General features: G+C 46.8%; 1 protein-coding gene across 2 annotated transcripts in view; it reads left to right on the forward strand.

Moving 5' to 3' along the window:
- The window catches only part of SGSM2 (small G protein signaling modulator 2), a 111991-nt gene that overhangs the window by 76057 nt on the left and 17998 nt on the right, over positions 1-17936 (forward strand). Inside the window, exons 7-14 of one of the 2 annotated variants that reach the window (XM_065418274.1) lie at positions 2021-2145; positions 3133-3204; positions 7237-7393; positions 8121-8250; positions 9753-9887; positions 14032-14182; positions 16276-16340; positions 16895-17040. In XM_065418274.1, coding sequence (XP_065274346.1) covers positions 2021-2145; positions 3133-3204; positions 7237-7393; positions 8121-8250; positions 9753-9887; positions 14032-14182; positions 16276-16340; positions 16895-17040 — 981 coding nt within the window. The remainder of the gene's footprint in view (positions 1-2020; positions 2146-3132; positions 3205-7236; positions 7394-8120; positions 8251-9752; positions 9888-14031; positions 14183-16275; positions 16341-16894; positions 17041-17936) is intronic. The other variant, XM_065418275.1, reaches the window with a different exon arrangement.

Below are 17936 nucleotides of genomic sequence, written 5' to 3' on the forward strand. Positions count from 1 at the left end.
GTGGGAGTCAGGAGACCTGGGTTCTAGTCTTGTCTGTCACTGACCTGCTGCATGACCTTGGGTGAGTCATCTCACTTCTGTCTACCACTGTTCCCCCATCCCCACTGTGTTTTGTCTGTTTAGATCAAGGGTGGGCAAACTACAGTCTGGGGGCCACATCCGGCCATTTTAATCCGGCCCTTGAGCTCCAGCTGGGGAGCGGGGTCGGGGGCTTGTGCCGCTCTGCGCGTGCCGTGACTCCGCGCAGCTCCCAGAAGCAGCGGCATGTCCACCCTCTGGCTCCTACATGTCTGGGCAGCCAGGGGGCTGCCCCTGCCCCAAGCGCTGCTTCCGCAGCTCCCATTGGCCGGGAACCACAGCCAATGGGAGCTGCAGGGGTGGCGCCTGCGGACGGGGCAGCGTGCAGAGCCGCCTGGCCGTGCCTCTGCATAGGAGTCTGAGGGAGGACATGCGGTTGCTTCTGGGAGCTGCTTGAGGTAAGCGCCATCTGGAGCCTGCACCCCTGACCCCTCCCACGCCCCAACCCCCTGCCCCAGCCCTGATCCCTTCCCACGCTCTGAACCCGTCAGTCCCAGGCCGGAGCAACCCTCCTGCACCCCCAATCCCTCGTCCCCAGCCCCACCTCAGAGCCCGCACCCCCAGCCACAGCCCACTCCCCCCCCGCCCCAGCCCAGAGCCCCCTCCGCACCCTGAACTCCTCATTTCTGGCCCCCACCCCAGAGCCCACACCCCCAGCCGGAGCCCTCACCCCCTCCCACACCCCAACCCCCAATCTCGTGACCATTCATGGCCCGCCACACAATTTCCATACCCAAATGTGGCCCTCGGGCCAAAAAGTTTGCCCACCCCTGATTTAGATTGTAGGTTCTCCGGGTGTGTGTGTGTGTGGGTGTGTACACACAGTACCTAGCACAATAGGGGGGTGAGTCTTTTATATCAGTTAGCCCTGCAATGCAAAGAATAATTTTGCATTTCAATCATTTAATATATAGTTTAGAAACCAGTGAATGGCTACTTGTTTCAAAGCTCTTGTATCATTCCAATAGCACGCCTCAGCCACTGAAGGGTGGACGGATACGGACGCACACGTTTTAGCAATAGTTTGGGGGTTGATTTTTTTGCTCCTGTCCAACAAGGTTGTTTAGCAGGGTTGATGTGTCTGCCTAATTTATTTCTGGTGGGTTTGGAGGTGTTAAATCTGCCCCCAGGATTGATGCTGGGAATTGACAGTGTCAGACACACAGAAGACAGATTTGCTACTAGATCTTACTTGCAGAGGAAGGGAAGCTGCTTGAAAGAGGGCTATGAGTTTATAGAAAACTCTCGGCCCTGTCAGGAGCTTTAATTTATTACCATTTCTGCAGCCTTAAGTGCCTTCTCCGCGCTCCTATTCGCAGACCACTTGCCAAGGAATAAAGAGAGGTTGTAGTGAATTAGTTTGTATTATAGTAGCGCTTAGAGACCCCAGTTGAGATCAGGCCCCCGAGCAGTAGGTGCTGTACAAACACAACGAGAGACAGTCTCTGCCCTCCGAGCTTACGCTCTCGAAAAGGACGAGAGGAAAAGGGAGGGAGTGAAAATGGAGGCCCAGAGAGGGGAAGTGCCTTGGCCCAGGTTACACGGTAGGTAGAGCTGGGAACAGGACCCTGTGTCCACTGGACCAGAGTGGATCTGAAAGCGCCTGCTGTCACTTTTAAGCCTCGTCCTTCATCCCTCTCTGATTTCCAGAGGTGTTGAGCACCCACAGCTCCCGTTGGCTGGATTTGTGGGTGCTCGGCTCTTCTGCGGATCAGGTATGCCAGAGCCCTACTTGTTAGTGGGGGAGATGTGAGTTTGAACATCATGGTGGCTAATGGCCTAAGTCCAAGTGCCATTGGAAGTGGACGAAGCACTGAATAAGCGTGGCTAATTGTGGAGACAGGGTTGGCCTGTTAGGGGATCTCTCATGATAGCTGACTTATTCCTCAATAACACAAATCGCGATTTCCATGTGCTTTTCTTTGTTTATCGTTTTAAACAGAAAGACGACATGGAGGCAATTCTTGGCTATCTCTCCCTTCATCAGTCAGCAGACAGCTTGACTTTGAAATGGACTCCCAATCAGCTCATGAACGGAACCCTGAGGGACTCTGAGCTTGAGAAAAGGTAACATTCCCTTTGCTACGTCTCTGTCTTGTATACTTGACACAGGTAACTGTAACAGGAGTAAGAGATAAGCAACAGTGCTGATTTAACTGAAGGGAGCATGGTTCATCAAACAGGGCACTGGGCTAGGAATCAGGAGACCAGGTTCTATTTCTGGGTTCTGCCACTGGCCTGCTGTGTGTTCTTGAGTGAGTCATTTCTTTGCTGTGCCTTCGGTTCCCTTCTTGTTGTCTGCTTTATCTATTTAGATGGTGACCCGTTTGGGCCAGGTGCAGTCACTTACCATATGTTTGTACAGCGCCTCACACAACAGGGCCTTGATCTGAATGAGGATCGCTAGGTGCTGTCATACAAATAACAGTAATAATAAAATGCAAAGATATTTCAGCAATTTTCCAGAATAATTTATTATGAAACAAATTCTGGACACTAAGAAAAATGAGTAAGATTTACTGGGTGGCAGTGTTGAAATATTTCTTGCTTTAAATTTGTGCTCACTGGGACAGCCTCATTAGATCACAGAGACACACACACACTGTTACCCTAGCATACATCAGATCATATGCTTTTGCAAACAATATAATCCAGATTTAGGACCCATTGTAAAGGAACAAGTCTTATTTCAGCAATCCAGGGCTGCAGAACTAAAAGTCTGTCACACATAATTTGTGGCAAAATAGAACCCAGGTGTCCTGAATCTCAAGCACAAAACCGTCTCGCGTATTATGCTCTGGGCACTTGATTCTTGTATTTTAGCCAGTAGATTAGTGCTGTTTGCATGGGAGGGCAGTGACTGTGAACCGGCAGGCTCCAGAAGTAGATGTTATGCTAAACTAATTCCTCTGCCTTTTACTTCACCATAAATTCCACTTAATCGGCCAAGTTGAGTAAGCTGCTCTTAATTTAGTGCAGTGCTTATGCTTTTACTGGGCAGTCTGGCCACTGCTTATTAAAACATTACATCTCTTGCATTTTTTCCCCTCTTAGTGTGTACTGGGACTACGCCTTAATAGTGCCGTTCAGTCAGATTGTCTGCATTCACTGCCATCAGCAACGTAAGCATAAACCTCCTCATTCCCCGGGGGGCTGCAAAGGCTCGAGGGCCTTGTTTCTGCAGGGGGAATGTTAACGCTGTTCGTGTTTTATTTTGCTGCCTCTTCGGCGTTTATTTCCCTGCAGGCAGGCAGTGGTTTATCTTTAAGTTTCTTTGCGGAAAGAGCCAATGAGAACTTCTCGGCGTAAAGCTGTTCCAACGGTCTCTTGAGATTTGACTTTGTCCTAAGTGTTAATGTAACACAATGCTTCTGGGTGGGTTGTTGGCAGCAGGGACCACACCTGGGACCTCTGAATCTAAAAGCATGAGCCTCTCCTCTAAAGGATCCAGCTGTGTTAGCCAAGGCTGCAGCAGGCTCAATCCTCTCCAGATGTGGCCGCACCACTACAAGCAGTGTAAGCTGTGGGTGCTCAGTTGCTCTGAAAATCTAGCCTCTACTTTTTAATTATTGTGGGACAAAAGGGAGCAATTTTTAATTATTGGATGCCAAGTAATTTTATTTTAAAAAATTACTAAAAATATGTATGCAGTGTTGTTGTAGCCGTGTTGGTCCCAGGATATTAGAGAGACGAGATGAGTGAGGGAATATCTTTTATTGGACCAACTTCCATTGGTGAGAGAGACAAACTTTCCAGCTTACACAGAACTCTTCTTCTGGTCTGGGAAAGGTACTCTCAGTGTCACAGTTAAACACAAGGAGGAACAGATTGTTTAGCCTAAGTAATTAATATTTCAAGGGACCATTCAAGATGAAGTAGCCAGTTAACACCGCTCCAGTCATAGAGGGAAAGGAGGGGAAAAAAATGAGACAAGAAATGCCAAACCTGCAGCTGTCTCTCCATTGCTAGGATGATCAGCACCCCCACAACACACCTTTCAAGAGCCGTGGGTCCTACACATGCCCATCGCAACATTCACTGCACTAAATAACACTGGTGTGAGTGAAACGTGACCATCACGACACTCTTGAATGAACACAGAGAAAAATTATCAAGGACAAAAACGCCATATCCCCTGTGGGTGAACACTTTTCACAAAGCGATCGCTCTATCCATCAGTCTTCAGGAAACCTGCACAACATCCTCAAAAGACAAGCCTGGGAGTTTAAGTTCATAACTTTGCTAGACACTAAAAAGCACGGAGTGAATAGACACACTGGATGGATGGCTTATTACAACAATCTATGACCCACTATCCACCCCCACCGCTTCTTTTATTGCATCAAATGACCTTGCTATATTTATACATAAATATATACTCAACAGGGACATACATAAATATAAATACATATACTCAACAGGGACATACAAATTGTTCTAGTGAGCTAACACACCACACTGCCTGCAACTCTTAACTGCCCACTTCAACCCTTTTAGACAGAACAATCTATTTCTCAGTGGTGACCACCTCCATCATGCTACCCCTTCTGCTAAACCATCTCCCCAACTTGTAATTATCTCAGACACTTGGCTTCCTTCCCCAGTCCTGAAGAAGCGTGTACTCAAAAGTGTGTACTGTCAACCAACAGTTGTTGGTCAATCAAAGGTGTTACCTCACCTGCCTTCTCTCTCTCAGATCCTGGGACCAACATGGCCACAACAATAACACTGCCCTCCCCTTTTTAATCTACGAGCCAGATTTAAAAAGGGGTTTTATTAACGAGTTAGGGTAACCCATTGGCTAGAAGAATTGAATTGCTATCACATCAGGATGTGGCTGCTGGAAGTAGTGCCGTTTTTCTGTATCACGTAATGTTTAAACGTTATTGGGCATCCAATCGGAAAAAACCCCAACCCAGGCCATAACTCATAGAAAGAGTCTAACTTTGACCAAACTTGGCAGAAATACAATTCTAAATTGTACAATTGGCAGAAGTCCAGTTATAAAAACAACTGATAATGCAACTATGTGCTCAAAATAATACTGTTTTGGAAAGGGTGGGAAATATTTACCTCCAAGGTAATATATTTTATGCATTTTTCCATATTTTTTGCCATTGATTAAAGCAGTCGTTCTCAACCCAGGATGTACAGGAAAATGTATAAAATATATCGACTGGAGGCTAAATATTTCCCCAACTTTCCAAAACAGTACTATTTTGAGCACATAGTTGCATTATTGCTTATATTTAGAAGATTTCTGCAATTTAGGTCAAAATCAGACTATGTTTCTGTGAGTTATGGCCCTTTCTGTGCTTTTATGTTTTTGGGGGGAGGTTGGATTGAATGTTCAATACAGATTAACCATTATGTGATATAGAAAAGCTGCACCACTGCTAGCCGCTACATCCACCCTGGTGAGGAGCACCAGATATGTGCCTGACCTGTGAGCTTAATGAAATGAATGTCCAAAATGGATTCAGGCTATGTGACCCGAGGTGCCTATGATAGCGTGCAATGAAATTACCAAAGTCAGGGCAGCCTGCAAAAAGGAGAGCAGATTCTTCCAAGACTGGTGGTTTTCACCAACCAGTCACAAACTGTGCTCCTAATCCCCACCCAACACTGGTTATCAAGAAGCCAAAACAAAAAATCATGCAGCCCCTTTTATCGCATTCCAGTCTCAGGCTCCCAATCAGCACATAGGCCCAGTACAGTGAGAAGTTATTTAAAACTCTGCTCACTATACAAAATGTTCTTCTGGTCCCCAAAGGGCCAGCCACACATCATCAGATGAATACTAGTTTGGATCTTACCCAAAATACCATGCTGCCAGCCAATCCTTTAGTAGCTAAAACTAAAGGTTTATTATAAAAGAAAGGAAAGAGAAAAGAGTTGTTAAATGGTCAAAGCAGTCAGATCCATACATATGACTTCAGAGTCCATTTATCAAGTTCTTAGCAGCATTGATGAGTTTGCTGGCTTGTAAAGTCCCTCTGGAACACATCGACAGCTTGGATGGGTCTATCAGTCCTTTGTTCAAACCTTCAGTTTGTAGAGAAGTTACTCCAGAGGTGAGAAGCAGGATTGAAGACAAAATGGAGAAGATGCAGCTGCCTTTTTATATCCTTTGCCATGTGGCCTGTACACCCTTTGTTCCAAACACAAGCACATGGGCATGGAAAAGCTCTTGGACTAGTCCCCTGTCCACAGCCATGCCCTGCTGACTCATCAGTGTAGCCCCGGCTTCTCTCAATGGGTTAATTGTACAGCTGATTGCCTTTGATGGACCATTAAGCAGGCTGGATAGTGCTGATGCCAATCTGGTGTCACCCAGAAACACAGCACAAGTTCGAGATATCAATATACCACACATTTATAACTCGCAATACAAAGATGATGCATACAAATAAACAAGAGTATCATACTTAGCAAATCATAACTTTTCCACTGATACCTTACATGGCATATCTTGTAAGATTCATTGCCATTTTGTAATATTGGTATCAATAATATTAGAAATGGTCACCCATATTCCATACAGCATCAGGGGCTGGTAGACTGTCTATTTTTTTAAACATGCTGTAGACATCATTTAAAAAAAAAATCAATGTTCATTGCCTGCCAAGGCTCCCTTTACTCATAGATTCATAGACTTTAAGGTCAGAAGGGACCATTATGATCATCTAGTCTGACCTCCTGCACAACGCAGGCCACAGAATCTCACCCAGCCACTCCTGTAACAAACCCTTAACCTATGTCTGAGTTACTGAAGTCCTCAAATCGTGGTTTAAAGACTTCAAGGCGCAGAGAATCCTGCGGCAAGTGAGCCGTGCCCCATGCTGCAGAGGAAGGCGAAAAACCTCCAGGGCCTCTGCCAGTCTGCCCTGGAGGAAAATTCCTTCACAACCCTAAGTATGGCGATCAGCTAAACCCTGAGCACGTGGGCAAGACTCACTAGCCAGCACCCATGGTAGATGGGAAACATCTGGTAAACTTCACTCCCGAGTCTATTCAGTTAGCTACCCTGTAGTGCAATGGGATTTTGGGGGACAACCACAAACAGAATCCAGCTTGACAGCGAGGTCAACTGATCATGCTTCTAGCCTAACCAAAGGCCACACCAACGTATCCTGGGTTCTCTTTTGCAGCGGAAAGCGGAGGGACGTTAGTCTTGGTGAGTCAGGATGGGATCCAGAGACCTCCACTCCATTTCCCACAGGGAAGTCATCTCCTTGCTTTCCTTTCCTGCCTGGAAAACGGCCTTCTGCCTCGAGGACAATTAGACCCGCCACTTTGGTCGCAGCAGGGCAAGGTACTGTCAGGCAGAGAGCCAGTGTCTTGAACTATAAGTTCTTTGGGGCCAGGTTGGTCTTACTGTGTCTGTCCAACAGCACCCAGCGCAATGGGGCCAGGGGGCTCTGGGGAGCTACTGCCATGCAAATAATAAACTCAGGACATGGGGAGGAACGTAAATGCAAAATAAACAACCCCACTGATTATCCCCTAAACTGTTGGACTTGTTTATAAGGACGTAGATTCCATAACAACCTGATTATAGTTTCATCCCTGAACCAGTGCTATAGACACTTTAAAAAGGTGTTTGAAAATGATGTGGACAGAATCACCCAACCAGCCGCAACGTGATACCACCCCTGGTGATATCACCTAACTGATGGACTGTTGCCAGTCCTTAAAGGGACGCCATTAGGACACCTTCCCTATATCCTGACAAGTCTCTTCTCCGTTCCCTTTAATGACCTCCTTCCCCTGGGTACATAGGTTCCATATGCAGTAGGATCATGTCTCTCATCCAAGACTTGGATTTTTCAAAGGAAGTGATGGGAACTCTGTGCCCCATTCCCAGTCAATGGGAGTTGTGTACCCAGCCCCCTTGAAAAACCACCATTTGCTAGGCCAGGTACCTGCAGCCCATTCATCTCAGGTCTTGGAGCCACCTTCTGAGTCTGTTATTTTGACACCGTTCCACTGCACCACTTCATCTCTTGGTAATTGTACCTACTGGGTCATTTTCACTGTAGGGTAAAGTATTTCCAAAGCTCCGGAAACGAAACAATAACAAGTCAGTGGAGCTGGAGGAAATGCCACACGAGGAGTCTGCTACGGACTATGTCTTCAGGATTATCTATCCGGGACACAGGCACGATAACAGTAAGTGGCTTCATTGTTCTTTCATTTAAAAAAAACCCACAAGAGTGGTATGATGGGATCTGTGGGGGAAAGAGACAACCCAGATTTTTTTAAGGGGATATTGCCACAGGGGTGTTCTGCCTTGTAAGGTAATTAGGATCCATGGTATAGTTTACTGTGGGTTTTCTTAAAGCTATAAAACAGGGTTTCTCAAACGTCATTGCACCGCAACTCCCTTCTGACAACAAAAATTACCACACGACCTCAGGAGGGGGGACCAAAGCCTGAACCAAGGCCGCCGCCCCGGGGTAGGAGGGGCAAAGCCAGGCTTCAGCCCCAGCAGGGAGCCTGTAACCTGAGCCCTGCTGTCCAGGGTAGTGGGGCTCGGGCTTCAGCTCTGGCCTTGGGCAGCAGCAAGTCTAAGCCAGCCCCGGCGACCCCATTAAAATGGGGTCCCCGACCCACAGTTTGAGAACCACTGCTATAAAACCTTCATTGCCCCAAACAGAAATGGAGAGTCCTACTCATAAAGCCGCCTTGTGTTCTCCAGCTGAACCCTATGCAAAACTTTCACGGAGGCAGCCGGACTTTCAAACGGAGACCAAATGCAAAAAAATCCCCACGGCTAATCCAACAGCAATTCTGCTCTAACTATGAAGGGTATTTCTATTACGCAGGCAGCTTCCTAGCAAGATTGTTATTAAAAGGAGAAAAGATTAACGCTAATCATAAAAAAAAGAAGACCCTCTCTCAAAAAAAACAAACACACCCAAAACCCTGCAAGCCCAATTTTCCTGGCATTCTCTACTGAAGTTTCACAATAAATAGGGGGGAGAACCCACCCCCAAACCCCTTCCTCTCTTCTGTGAATCTGAACTCTCTCTATACAAGAGATCTTGCACGCTGGTTCTCTAGCAGGAGGTTCATTTTCACGTCCATTGGTGGAGAAGCTAGAAAGTAGCAACATCCTGAGATGTTTGGCTCATAGTCCCAAGTTTAAAGGGGATTTGGATCCAATGTTCCCATTCAGGTTCATCACAGCTAGGAAGTGGCAAAATCAATTAAACACCCCCGCCCACTTGCCCCCCCAGAGAATAGGCCATAAGGAGCCAAGCTTTAGCCTCAGCCCAGCCTGTGAGGGAATGTGTATGCCGCAAATAAAACACTCACGTCTGGTCCATGTCAGCTGACTCGAGCTCGTGGGGCTATAAAACTGAGCCTGAGCTCTGGGACCCTCCCTCTTTGCAGAATCCCAGAGCTAGGCACGCAGTCTGCTCCCACCAGCAGGAGGCACTGCAGGTTGTGAGACCACATGCAGCTGTTCATGTCTGGTTGAAATCTGGCCCATGGAGTGCGTGCTCTTCTCCTTGAGAAATGTCTCTTTCCCACCCAGGTGCGGGGGAGTTCCCAGGGTCTCTCCCAAGCTCCGACTCCTCTGTCTGTGCTAAACGTGTCCTTTGAGACTTCTCCTAGAACCAAGTCCTCTCTTCTTATGCTCCTCTTTCACTATTTTCTTTGAGCAGTAACTATTAACTACCACCACTTAGCTGCCAGCCGCTCTGCCTCAGTCGATGACGATGAGGAGGAGGAAGACCGGCTCCACGCAATGCTCTCAATGATCTGCTCTCGGAACCTCACAGCTCCTAATAGGATGAAAGGTTTTTATCCGCCGCCCCCGGCCCTGCCCCCTCAATGCTCTGTGGCAGCGTCGCCCCAGTGATGCGTACAACAGTGTTGGCATTATGGCAAGACAAACGTTTTTCATTCACGCCAGGGGTGGGAAGGCACCCAAAAGCTGGGGGGAGCAGGGTTAGCAGCACCTTTCCTCCCCATCTCAAGGTAGGATCCATGACAATGAACGACAGAGCCGTCTCGCTTCCAGAATCTACCTCCCCCAGACTCCCCCATTAAGAGTTAAGTCACGACTCATGGTGTGTGCTCACACAGGGAAGTAAGCGGAGAGGAGGGGGCCCCTTACTTTGCTGCATGGGAGGTGGTGGGCCGGGGGAAAGCCCTCCACCTGTGCAGCTTAAGAGGTAGCAATAAGTAAGATGCACTGAGTAAAGGGCTGGTACAGATTATACCCCCTCAGCTCGTGCGGGGAAACAAGAATCAAGTTGTAAATTAGAGTACATCCATACAGCAAAAAAGGAACCACGGCAGCACGTCTCAGGGTGACTGTACAATCTACCCTTAAATGCACATGGAGACTTGTACAGACCAAGCCGCTTTTCACGCGCAAGTGCCCTCCTGCCCACTGTGTGGATTTAAAACGATCGGTTACCGTATTCCTTACTGTACAACAGGCTCTGCTCCCATCAAAAATCCAGCCCCGTTCGCTCACCCTCGACCTGTTCATAATGATGCACTTGATCACTCCAGCAAACCTTCATCCCAGCAGAGATGAGCCAATTGGCCCTGGCTGTATAGTTCTGGAGACTTAGAATCCCTCCTGTCTTGAAGGAGGAAAGTGATCGGAGTTCACCCTGTGGAGCAGAAAATCGTCTGCTGGACAGATGGAATTCTAAGGCTCCAGAAATAAAGCTAAGTTGGCTCAAGAATAGAACAAAAAGAAGAAAAAAAATCTGCAAAAACAGTCATTAAGATTTTCTTTGTCGAAATGTTCAGCCCAGTTCTACTCAAGCATTACCTCTCCCGTGTTCATGGCTGTCCCAGGACTAACCTCATTCAAGAGAAACCCCCCTCCTTCCTTAGCTGCAGTATCTGTCACTGTACAATTTCCATGCCAACAGTCTTGGCTTGGAGCTGTCGTGTCTGCAGGTGCCATAGATTTAACACGCGCTTCCTTTAGCAAAAGAACATTCGCAGGCTGTTGAGTGATTACAGGAATCCATCTTTTCCTCATTCCTCAGAGCTCTCACATACCTTTAAATGCAGAGCAATGGGTTTAGTGCTAAGTGGATGTCATCCCTGGCTTGGGCCTGGTCTACACTGGGGGGGATCGATCTAAGATACGCAACTTCAGCTACGAGAATAGCGTAGCTGAAGTCGACGTATCTTAGATCAACTTAGATTGATTTACTTCGCGTCCTCGTGGCGCGGGATCGACGGCCGCCGCTCCCCCGTCGACTCCGCTTCCGCCTCTCGCCCTGGTGGAGTTCCGGAGTCAATGGGGAGCACATTCGGGGATCAATGTATCGCGTCTAGACGAGATGCGATACATCGATCCCCGATAGATCGATCACTACCTCCGATCTGGCGGGTAGTGTAGACGTACTCTTGGTGACACTACCTATAAGAATGAGAGGATAACTGCCCTTGGTCCATTCTACTCTGGGCCTCTGCTGGGACTGCCATGATGCCATTTTGTTGTTATGTGGACCCCTGTCCACTGTGATCCCCATAGGTCGCCAAAATGGTCATTAGGTCTGACCGCTGCTCAGCTGGGCTGGATTCATATTCTACCAAAATGCTCTTAGAAGGGATGGAGGTGAAGAGAACCCCCAAAACCCTCATCATCTTGTAGGAAGATAGTGTTTGCAGGAAATATCTGTACAGTAGGTTTCTTGTGCAGATGAGACTTCGAAATGGCTTATGGTAGAAGACCCGTCTGTAACACCGCATGCCTGCAAAGATGAGACTAAAAATATAAATTAAATGATGACAACTTCAGCTTTATTTGGTAGCTAATGGATATTTAAAACCATCCTATTAGAGATGTCAAGAAACCCTGAAAAAAATAGTTAGCAACCTAGCTAGGACCACATACCATTTGACTAGTGATTCTTGTCTGGGAGCTAGCTTTGACTATCACTTGTCTACCCATCAGTGCTCCCTTGAAATAATGACAACACTGTTGGATCAGGTTTGCTAGCCATTTTGCTTTTAATTTTTGCAACATGCTTGACTTTTTGCATGTGGCCAAAAGTTGCAGATAAACAACAACAAAAATGAATGAAATGAAGATGCTGTTCACTCTAATTCTTCACGAATTCAGGTACCTTTCATCTGAATCCTTAGGTTCTGTGGGGTTCTCTCCTTTTAAAGTAGATTGTTCCTTTAAAACAAAAACAAAACAAAAACTCACCCATTTTTCTTGTCCTTGGAGGGGGAGGGGGAAAAAAATCTCAAAACATTTGTTTGTCCAATGGTTTTTATTTGAACCAAATGAGAAGCTGCAGTAAATACTGGGACATTCAGCTCCTTCCTGAAGAATTAAGGTGAAGAGCATTTTTTCATTAAACTTTGTTTTGTGAAGTGAAATATTCATGACTGCTTCCCGCATGAGCCTGTGCTTTTTATGTTAACATATCTTGTATTATTTCCATGCCGTTAAAATGCTTTATGCTACATTGATGGCTATATCTATATTAAAAATAGAGTCCATCTCCTTTAAACAAAAAAAAATGTATTGTTACCTGCAATGGCAGAATGCATGAGACAATTTGGAAGTTCCCCACCCCTGCACTTAACATACATTTTGAAAGCACGGCCCAGAGGACTGGAGTTGCTTGCACATGTTAATGCAATGAATGACATCCTGTACTCTGTCTTTTGCCTTAATTTAAATCAAGGGTGAGCTGAAAGGCCAGTTATTTATGAAAAGCACCAGCAGGGATAGGTTAAGAATTTGGGCCATGATTTTCAAAAGCTACTAGTGATTTCTGGGTACCCAGCTTTAGACACCTTTCAAGGGGGACCCTGATTTTCAGAATGTGCTAAGCATCCACCCTCTGAAAATCAGGCCTTTAAGGTTTGAAATTGGGCACCCAAAATCTCTAGCGACTTCTGAAAATCTTGGCCTCCTTTTTTTAAGTGCTGATCCTGCAACTTGTTTCCATGTGTGGAGAGATTTCAGACACCTGGAAGTTGCATGTTCAGAGCCTTAAACTCGAGTTTATGCGCTTGGGGGTGATCCAGTGAAGGAAAACAGGCACACAGAGGCATACTGTTTCTATGAAATGTTCCAGGAACAGCACCCTAGATTTAAATACACATGGAAAACACCTTTATGATTGATGTGTTACCTTTGTGCTCATGTTGGTTTTGTAAACCAGGCTTTGGCTGAAGCCAATTAAAAAAAAGCACTCAGGGGACTCAGGAGGTTGCATTGTGATGATGGGTCGATGGCATTTTACCCCCAGGAGAATTAGAGTGGGACCCAGTGCTGGAGTAACTTTCCACCTCTGCGAGCAACTGTTTAAGGATCAGATCCCAAATGACAGCATCAAGAACCGAAAAGTTCAGTCTCATTTTGAGAGAGAACCTATTTTTACTCTGGAATTAAAAACACAGGATCTTTCACTGTAGCTCAACCAGAAGTTATGGCCTCACTGCAGGAATTCCTGGGTGAAGTTCCCTGGAGGTCAGACTAGATGACCATAATGGTCCCTTCTGGCCTTAAAATCTATTACTATAATGTCTGATTAAAATTAGCTCCTATCTACGGAAAGCAGAAGAGCAGCCTGCCTCGCACACTGCGTTTGAAACAGGCAGGGTGCTGGGCCGTGGGTGCACCTAATGGTTATCTGGGGAAGTTGGGAAATCCCCATCACTGTCAGGTATATTTAATGCTGCCTCAGCATGGGTGGCTGGACTAGGTGACCTCTTGAGGTCTCTTGCAGCTGAACATTTGTATGATTCTATGACAAATTGAGCATGCGGAGGACGTGGCCGGTTTAGATGCGTTAGCGCGGAAAGTAATGTTTTAGGGTCGCTAGTTCTGTCCCGTCCTATCATCAAGGGTAGAGCCTGCACCAAAGCAAAGCACCAAGACATCAGCAGCGGGAGGGCAGGGGCAGACAACCATTTATGCCCATGATTTCCCCCCTCTTTCCCCAGACTCCGGTGACATGATAGAGATGCAAGGATTCGGTGCGAGCTTGTTGTCATGGCAGCTGGAGCACTGCAGCCAAGGGTCCTCGTGCCTGTCCTGTTCATCAGGCAGCTCTCCCTACGACATCCCCAGCTGCTGCAACTGCATTCACGACAGGTAAACGGGCCAGGCCCGGGGAGATGGCTTGACTATCGGCAGAAAGTGACAGTGGTGGGGGAGAGCTCTGGGCTTGCTGCTTATGGCGCCCGTTGCACACCGCACACCAATGCCTGCCATCCCACTTAAAAGCCATGGTGTCCGTGTCCATGGCACCATCTGAGTCTGAGGTAAAAAATTCAAGAGCGCCTAACTCCCAATTTCAAAGGGGGACCCAGGCATTTAGGAGCCTAAGTCGCAATGGGAAGAAAAAAAAATCAGTGGGACACAGGCTCCTAAATTCCCAGGTCACGTTTGAAATTGGGAGTTAGGCTCCTAAACCCCACCGGCACTTTTCAAAATGGTCTTCAGTAGGTTTCCTCGGCAGGCGGAGGAGAAGTCACAAGTGTTGCCGCTGCACCTGTTCAGCCAGCAGTCCCCTAACTCCACCCTAGGAGGCAAGGCCTTGTACGTGGAGAAAAGTCACCCCAAAGCCCCTTGCTCCAAGCAGCAATGGCGAGCTTTATGGGAGAGACGCTGCAGGGCTCCCAGGGGACCCTGCTCCGGGTTACAGGGAGCACACTGTTTGTGGCTGGGCCACCCCCTGTGGAGGTGCTACAGCATCACTACGAGAGAGAGAACTGCCTCCTTGTCTCTATGAAAGTCTTCGCTTTTCAGTCTGTGGCATAGCCAGCGCAACCAGCGTGCACCTAGAAGAGCCTCCTGCTCACCATGTGCTAAGCAGCCTCCTCTCCTGCTCTCGCCACTTCTTTTGCAAAGTCTTCGACCTTGTCAGATGGCGGATTACATTTGTTCTGTGGGACAGAGAGGAAGGAGGCTCCAGTGGCAAGGGGACTAGCCTGCAACTTGGGAGACCCGGCTCCAATGCCCTGCTCTGCCCACCTCTCAAGCGGCGTTGTGAGGAGATGTGCTTGGGAGGCACTCAGACATTATAGTGATAGGACCAAGGTCTCTAAATAGCCCGATTCTTCTTGCAGTAAATTGGTTTTACGTCAGCGTACGCAAGAGGAGAATCAGGCCTTTTTGTGCTTATGTTTAGTGCTCTCTAAATGAGCAATAGAAGCAGGTGAGTGCCGTTTTCATTTAGCTCATGTTTTCCAAGCGTCTGGTTGGCACAGCATTTTTCCCTGCTGCATGTGTTTCAGTGCTGGGCCCAGCCTCGTCCTTCTCCTGGTCCCCTTGGAAGGTTGCTCGACACGCCTCTAGACTTGCATGGTGGGAAGCACTGGTGTCTAGTAGCGCCAGTCAAAAAATGCCAATTATTTTTTGGCCAGGAATGTTCTAAAATTGTTGGTGTCGTGGTTGAAATGCCCCAGGAAGTTTTGTTTTCAGAAACTCCTGTAGTAAAATTTTTGGTTTTAAAACTGAACGTTGTTCAGGGTCAATTATTTTTTTTTAAATTGAAAAACTTGAACATTTCAATCAAAAAAACTTCAGCCAGCTCTTCTGTCTGCCCGTTTAGGTCAGTGGTGGAGACAGCTGAGTTTTATGGACAGAGGCAAACCAGTAATCCTTCAAAGGATGCTTACATCTAGGGTTACCAGACAGCAACTGTGAAAAAACGGGATGGGGGTGGGGGGTAATAGGCGCCTATATAAGAAAAAGTCCCCAAAAACGGAACTGTTCCTTTAAAAACGGGACATCTGGTCACCCTACTTACATCCCTATTTTGTCAATGACAGTGTTGTTGTAGCCATGTTGGTCCCAGGGTATGAGATAGAAGGGTAGGTGAGGGAATATCTTTTATCGAACCAAATTCTGTTGGTGGAAGGTCATAAGCTTCGCAGCTACACCGAGCTCTTCTTTAGGTCTGGGGAAGGAAGCAGAACGTTAATGTGGCCTTTGTAATCCACCTGTCACTGTGGTACTGAGTTACCTAAATATTCTTGTGGTTTGGGGCAGCATCCCAGGCAGACAAATAATTTTAAAATCTAAAGACCTATTTCCTGTTGGATTTTTTTAAAACCAATTGTGTCTTAGTTGGGTTTGGAAAAGGGGCAGTGTCTGTAGATCAGTTGGGATTAGGGATGTGTTCCATGACTTGTGATCTGTATAACTGTAACACACTCGTGTTTAAAAATGTCTCCCTACAGAACCCCATTAAAGATGCTGTGTGAAAGCATGAAGAGGCAGATTGTTTCCAGAGCGTTTTATGGATGTAAGTGAGGCTGTTTTCCAAAAGGGACAGGGCATGCAGCTCCCGCGGTGTCATACACTAGTTTGCACTTAGACTGCAAAGTCAGGTCACTGGCTGGGTTTAGGTTAGAGAGGGATCCAAGCCAAACTATGGGGGGAGGCATTTGAAAGCCAAATCCAGATGCAAATTTTGCAGGTGGCCCTTCTCTCCATAATGAGCCAAAGCAACCTAGAACTTTAGAGGGTTCAGAATCCTGACCCAAATATCCTGGCTTGGTAATGCCAGCGGCTCTTCTGTATGCAGCTGTGGAAAACTGATGCTTAAAGCTCTGCATGTTATAACGTACTTTTACTAATACACCTTTGTTTTTTCACTTCCCGGCACAAGATTAAATAGTTGTCAACTTTGCATCCTCCTTCCATTCTACCTAGCATGCATGTGGGATTGTGGAGAAGAAAGCTTTGCTTCTAGCTTAAACCGCACAGCTCCATCTTTAAAAGGAGCTGCCGGCATCCTATACAGTCTCCTGCTTGCTTATATGAGATCCTGCCATTCCATTTCCACCCCCTCTGCAGGGCTTGCCTACTGCCGCCATTTGTCTACGGTGAGAACGCATCTGTCTGCCCTCGTGAACCACTCCATTATCCCGCCCGACAAGCCTTCCAGCGCTGCCGGAGGCCTGACCAAAGAGGTCTGGAGTAAATATCAAAAGGACAAAAAGGTAACGGGCACAAAACCTACCCCCAGTTCTTAAAGGGAAAAAGTCAGCACCCCACCCAACTCCCACACACTGCCCTCCCTAATTTGGCTATAAATATTTCTAAGGGTCTTTTCAAGTGTCAAGTGTTGCCTTCTAAAACTGTACATGAGTTCACAGTTTGCCAGCTTTGTTCCAGTATTTGTGCAGATCTGATTCTCACTTACACTAAGGCCCCTTTGAGCTACCAGAGTAGTGGAAAGTTGGCGTAAATGGCTGTTTCACGCACCTTAAAGCCCTTTTCGCTGCCAGAATGGCATAAAAGTATAATAAGGGCTTGTCTACACATGGAGTTGTTCCTGATGAACTCCATGTGTGGACACACTTATTCCAGAATAAGAGTGCCTTTATGCTGTTTAGCTTAACCCAGCAAGTGGTTTCAGCTAAATGGGAACAATGCGCTCTGACTCCAGAATGTGTCCACACATGGGGTTAATCAGGAACGACACCACGCCTAGACAACACACAGATGAGAATCAAGGATCAGTATCTTTAAGCAGGACGAAGGATATTTTGTAAACTAGGACAATCTAGAGGAATGCTAGATCTTTTTGCCCTGCAATTTTAGACATTTAAAGTGATGTTTTTATTTGGACAATCCAGTTCCTGATTTTGCGCAGCCCAGAAAGCAGCATTGATGAGAAGACTTGCAAATTTAGGAGCCTGAAAATCTTCGGTAAAAGCCAAAGTGAATTAGGTTTTACATGTAGTTTTTGAAGCAAATATAGCACCATTAAAAGTAAGTCATTGCCAGCTCTGATGACCGGAGTCCTCTATCTACAGAACAGATGTAGCACAAGCAATATCAGGGCAAATTTCAGAGTGCTTCCCAGTCAGTCTACCTGTCTGCTGAGCACATG

This window comes from Emys orbicularis, chromosome 17 (genome assembly GCF_028017835.1).
Source record: "Emys orbicularis isolate rEmyOrb1 chromosome 17, rEmyOrb1.hap1, whole genome shotgun sequence".
NCBI lineage: Eukaryota > Metazoa > Chordata > Testudines > Emydidae > Emys > Emys orbicularis.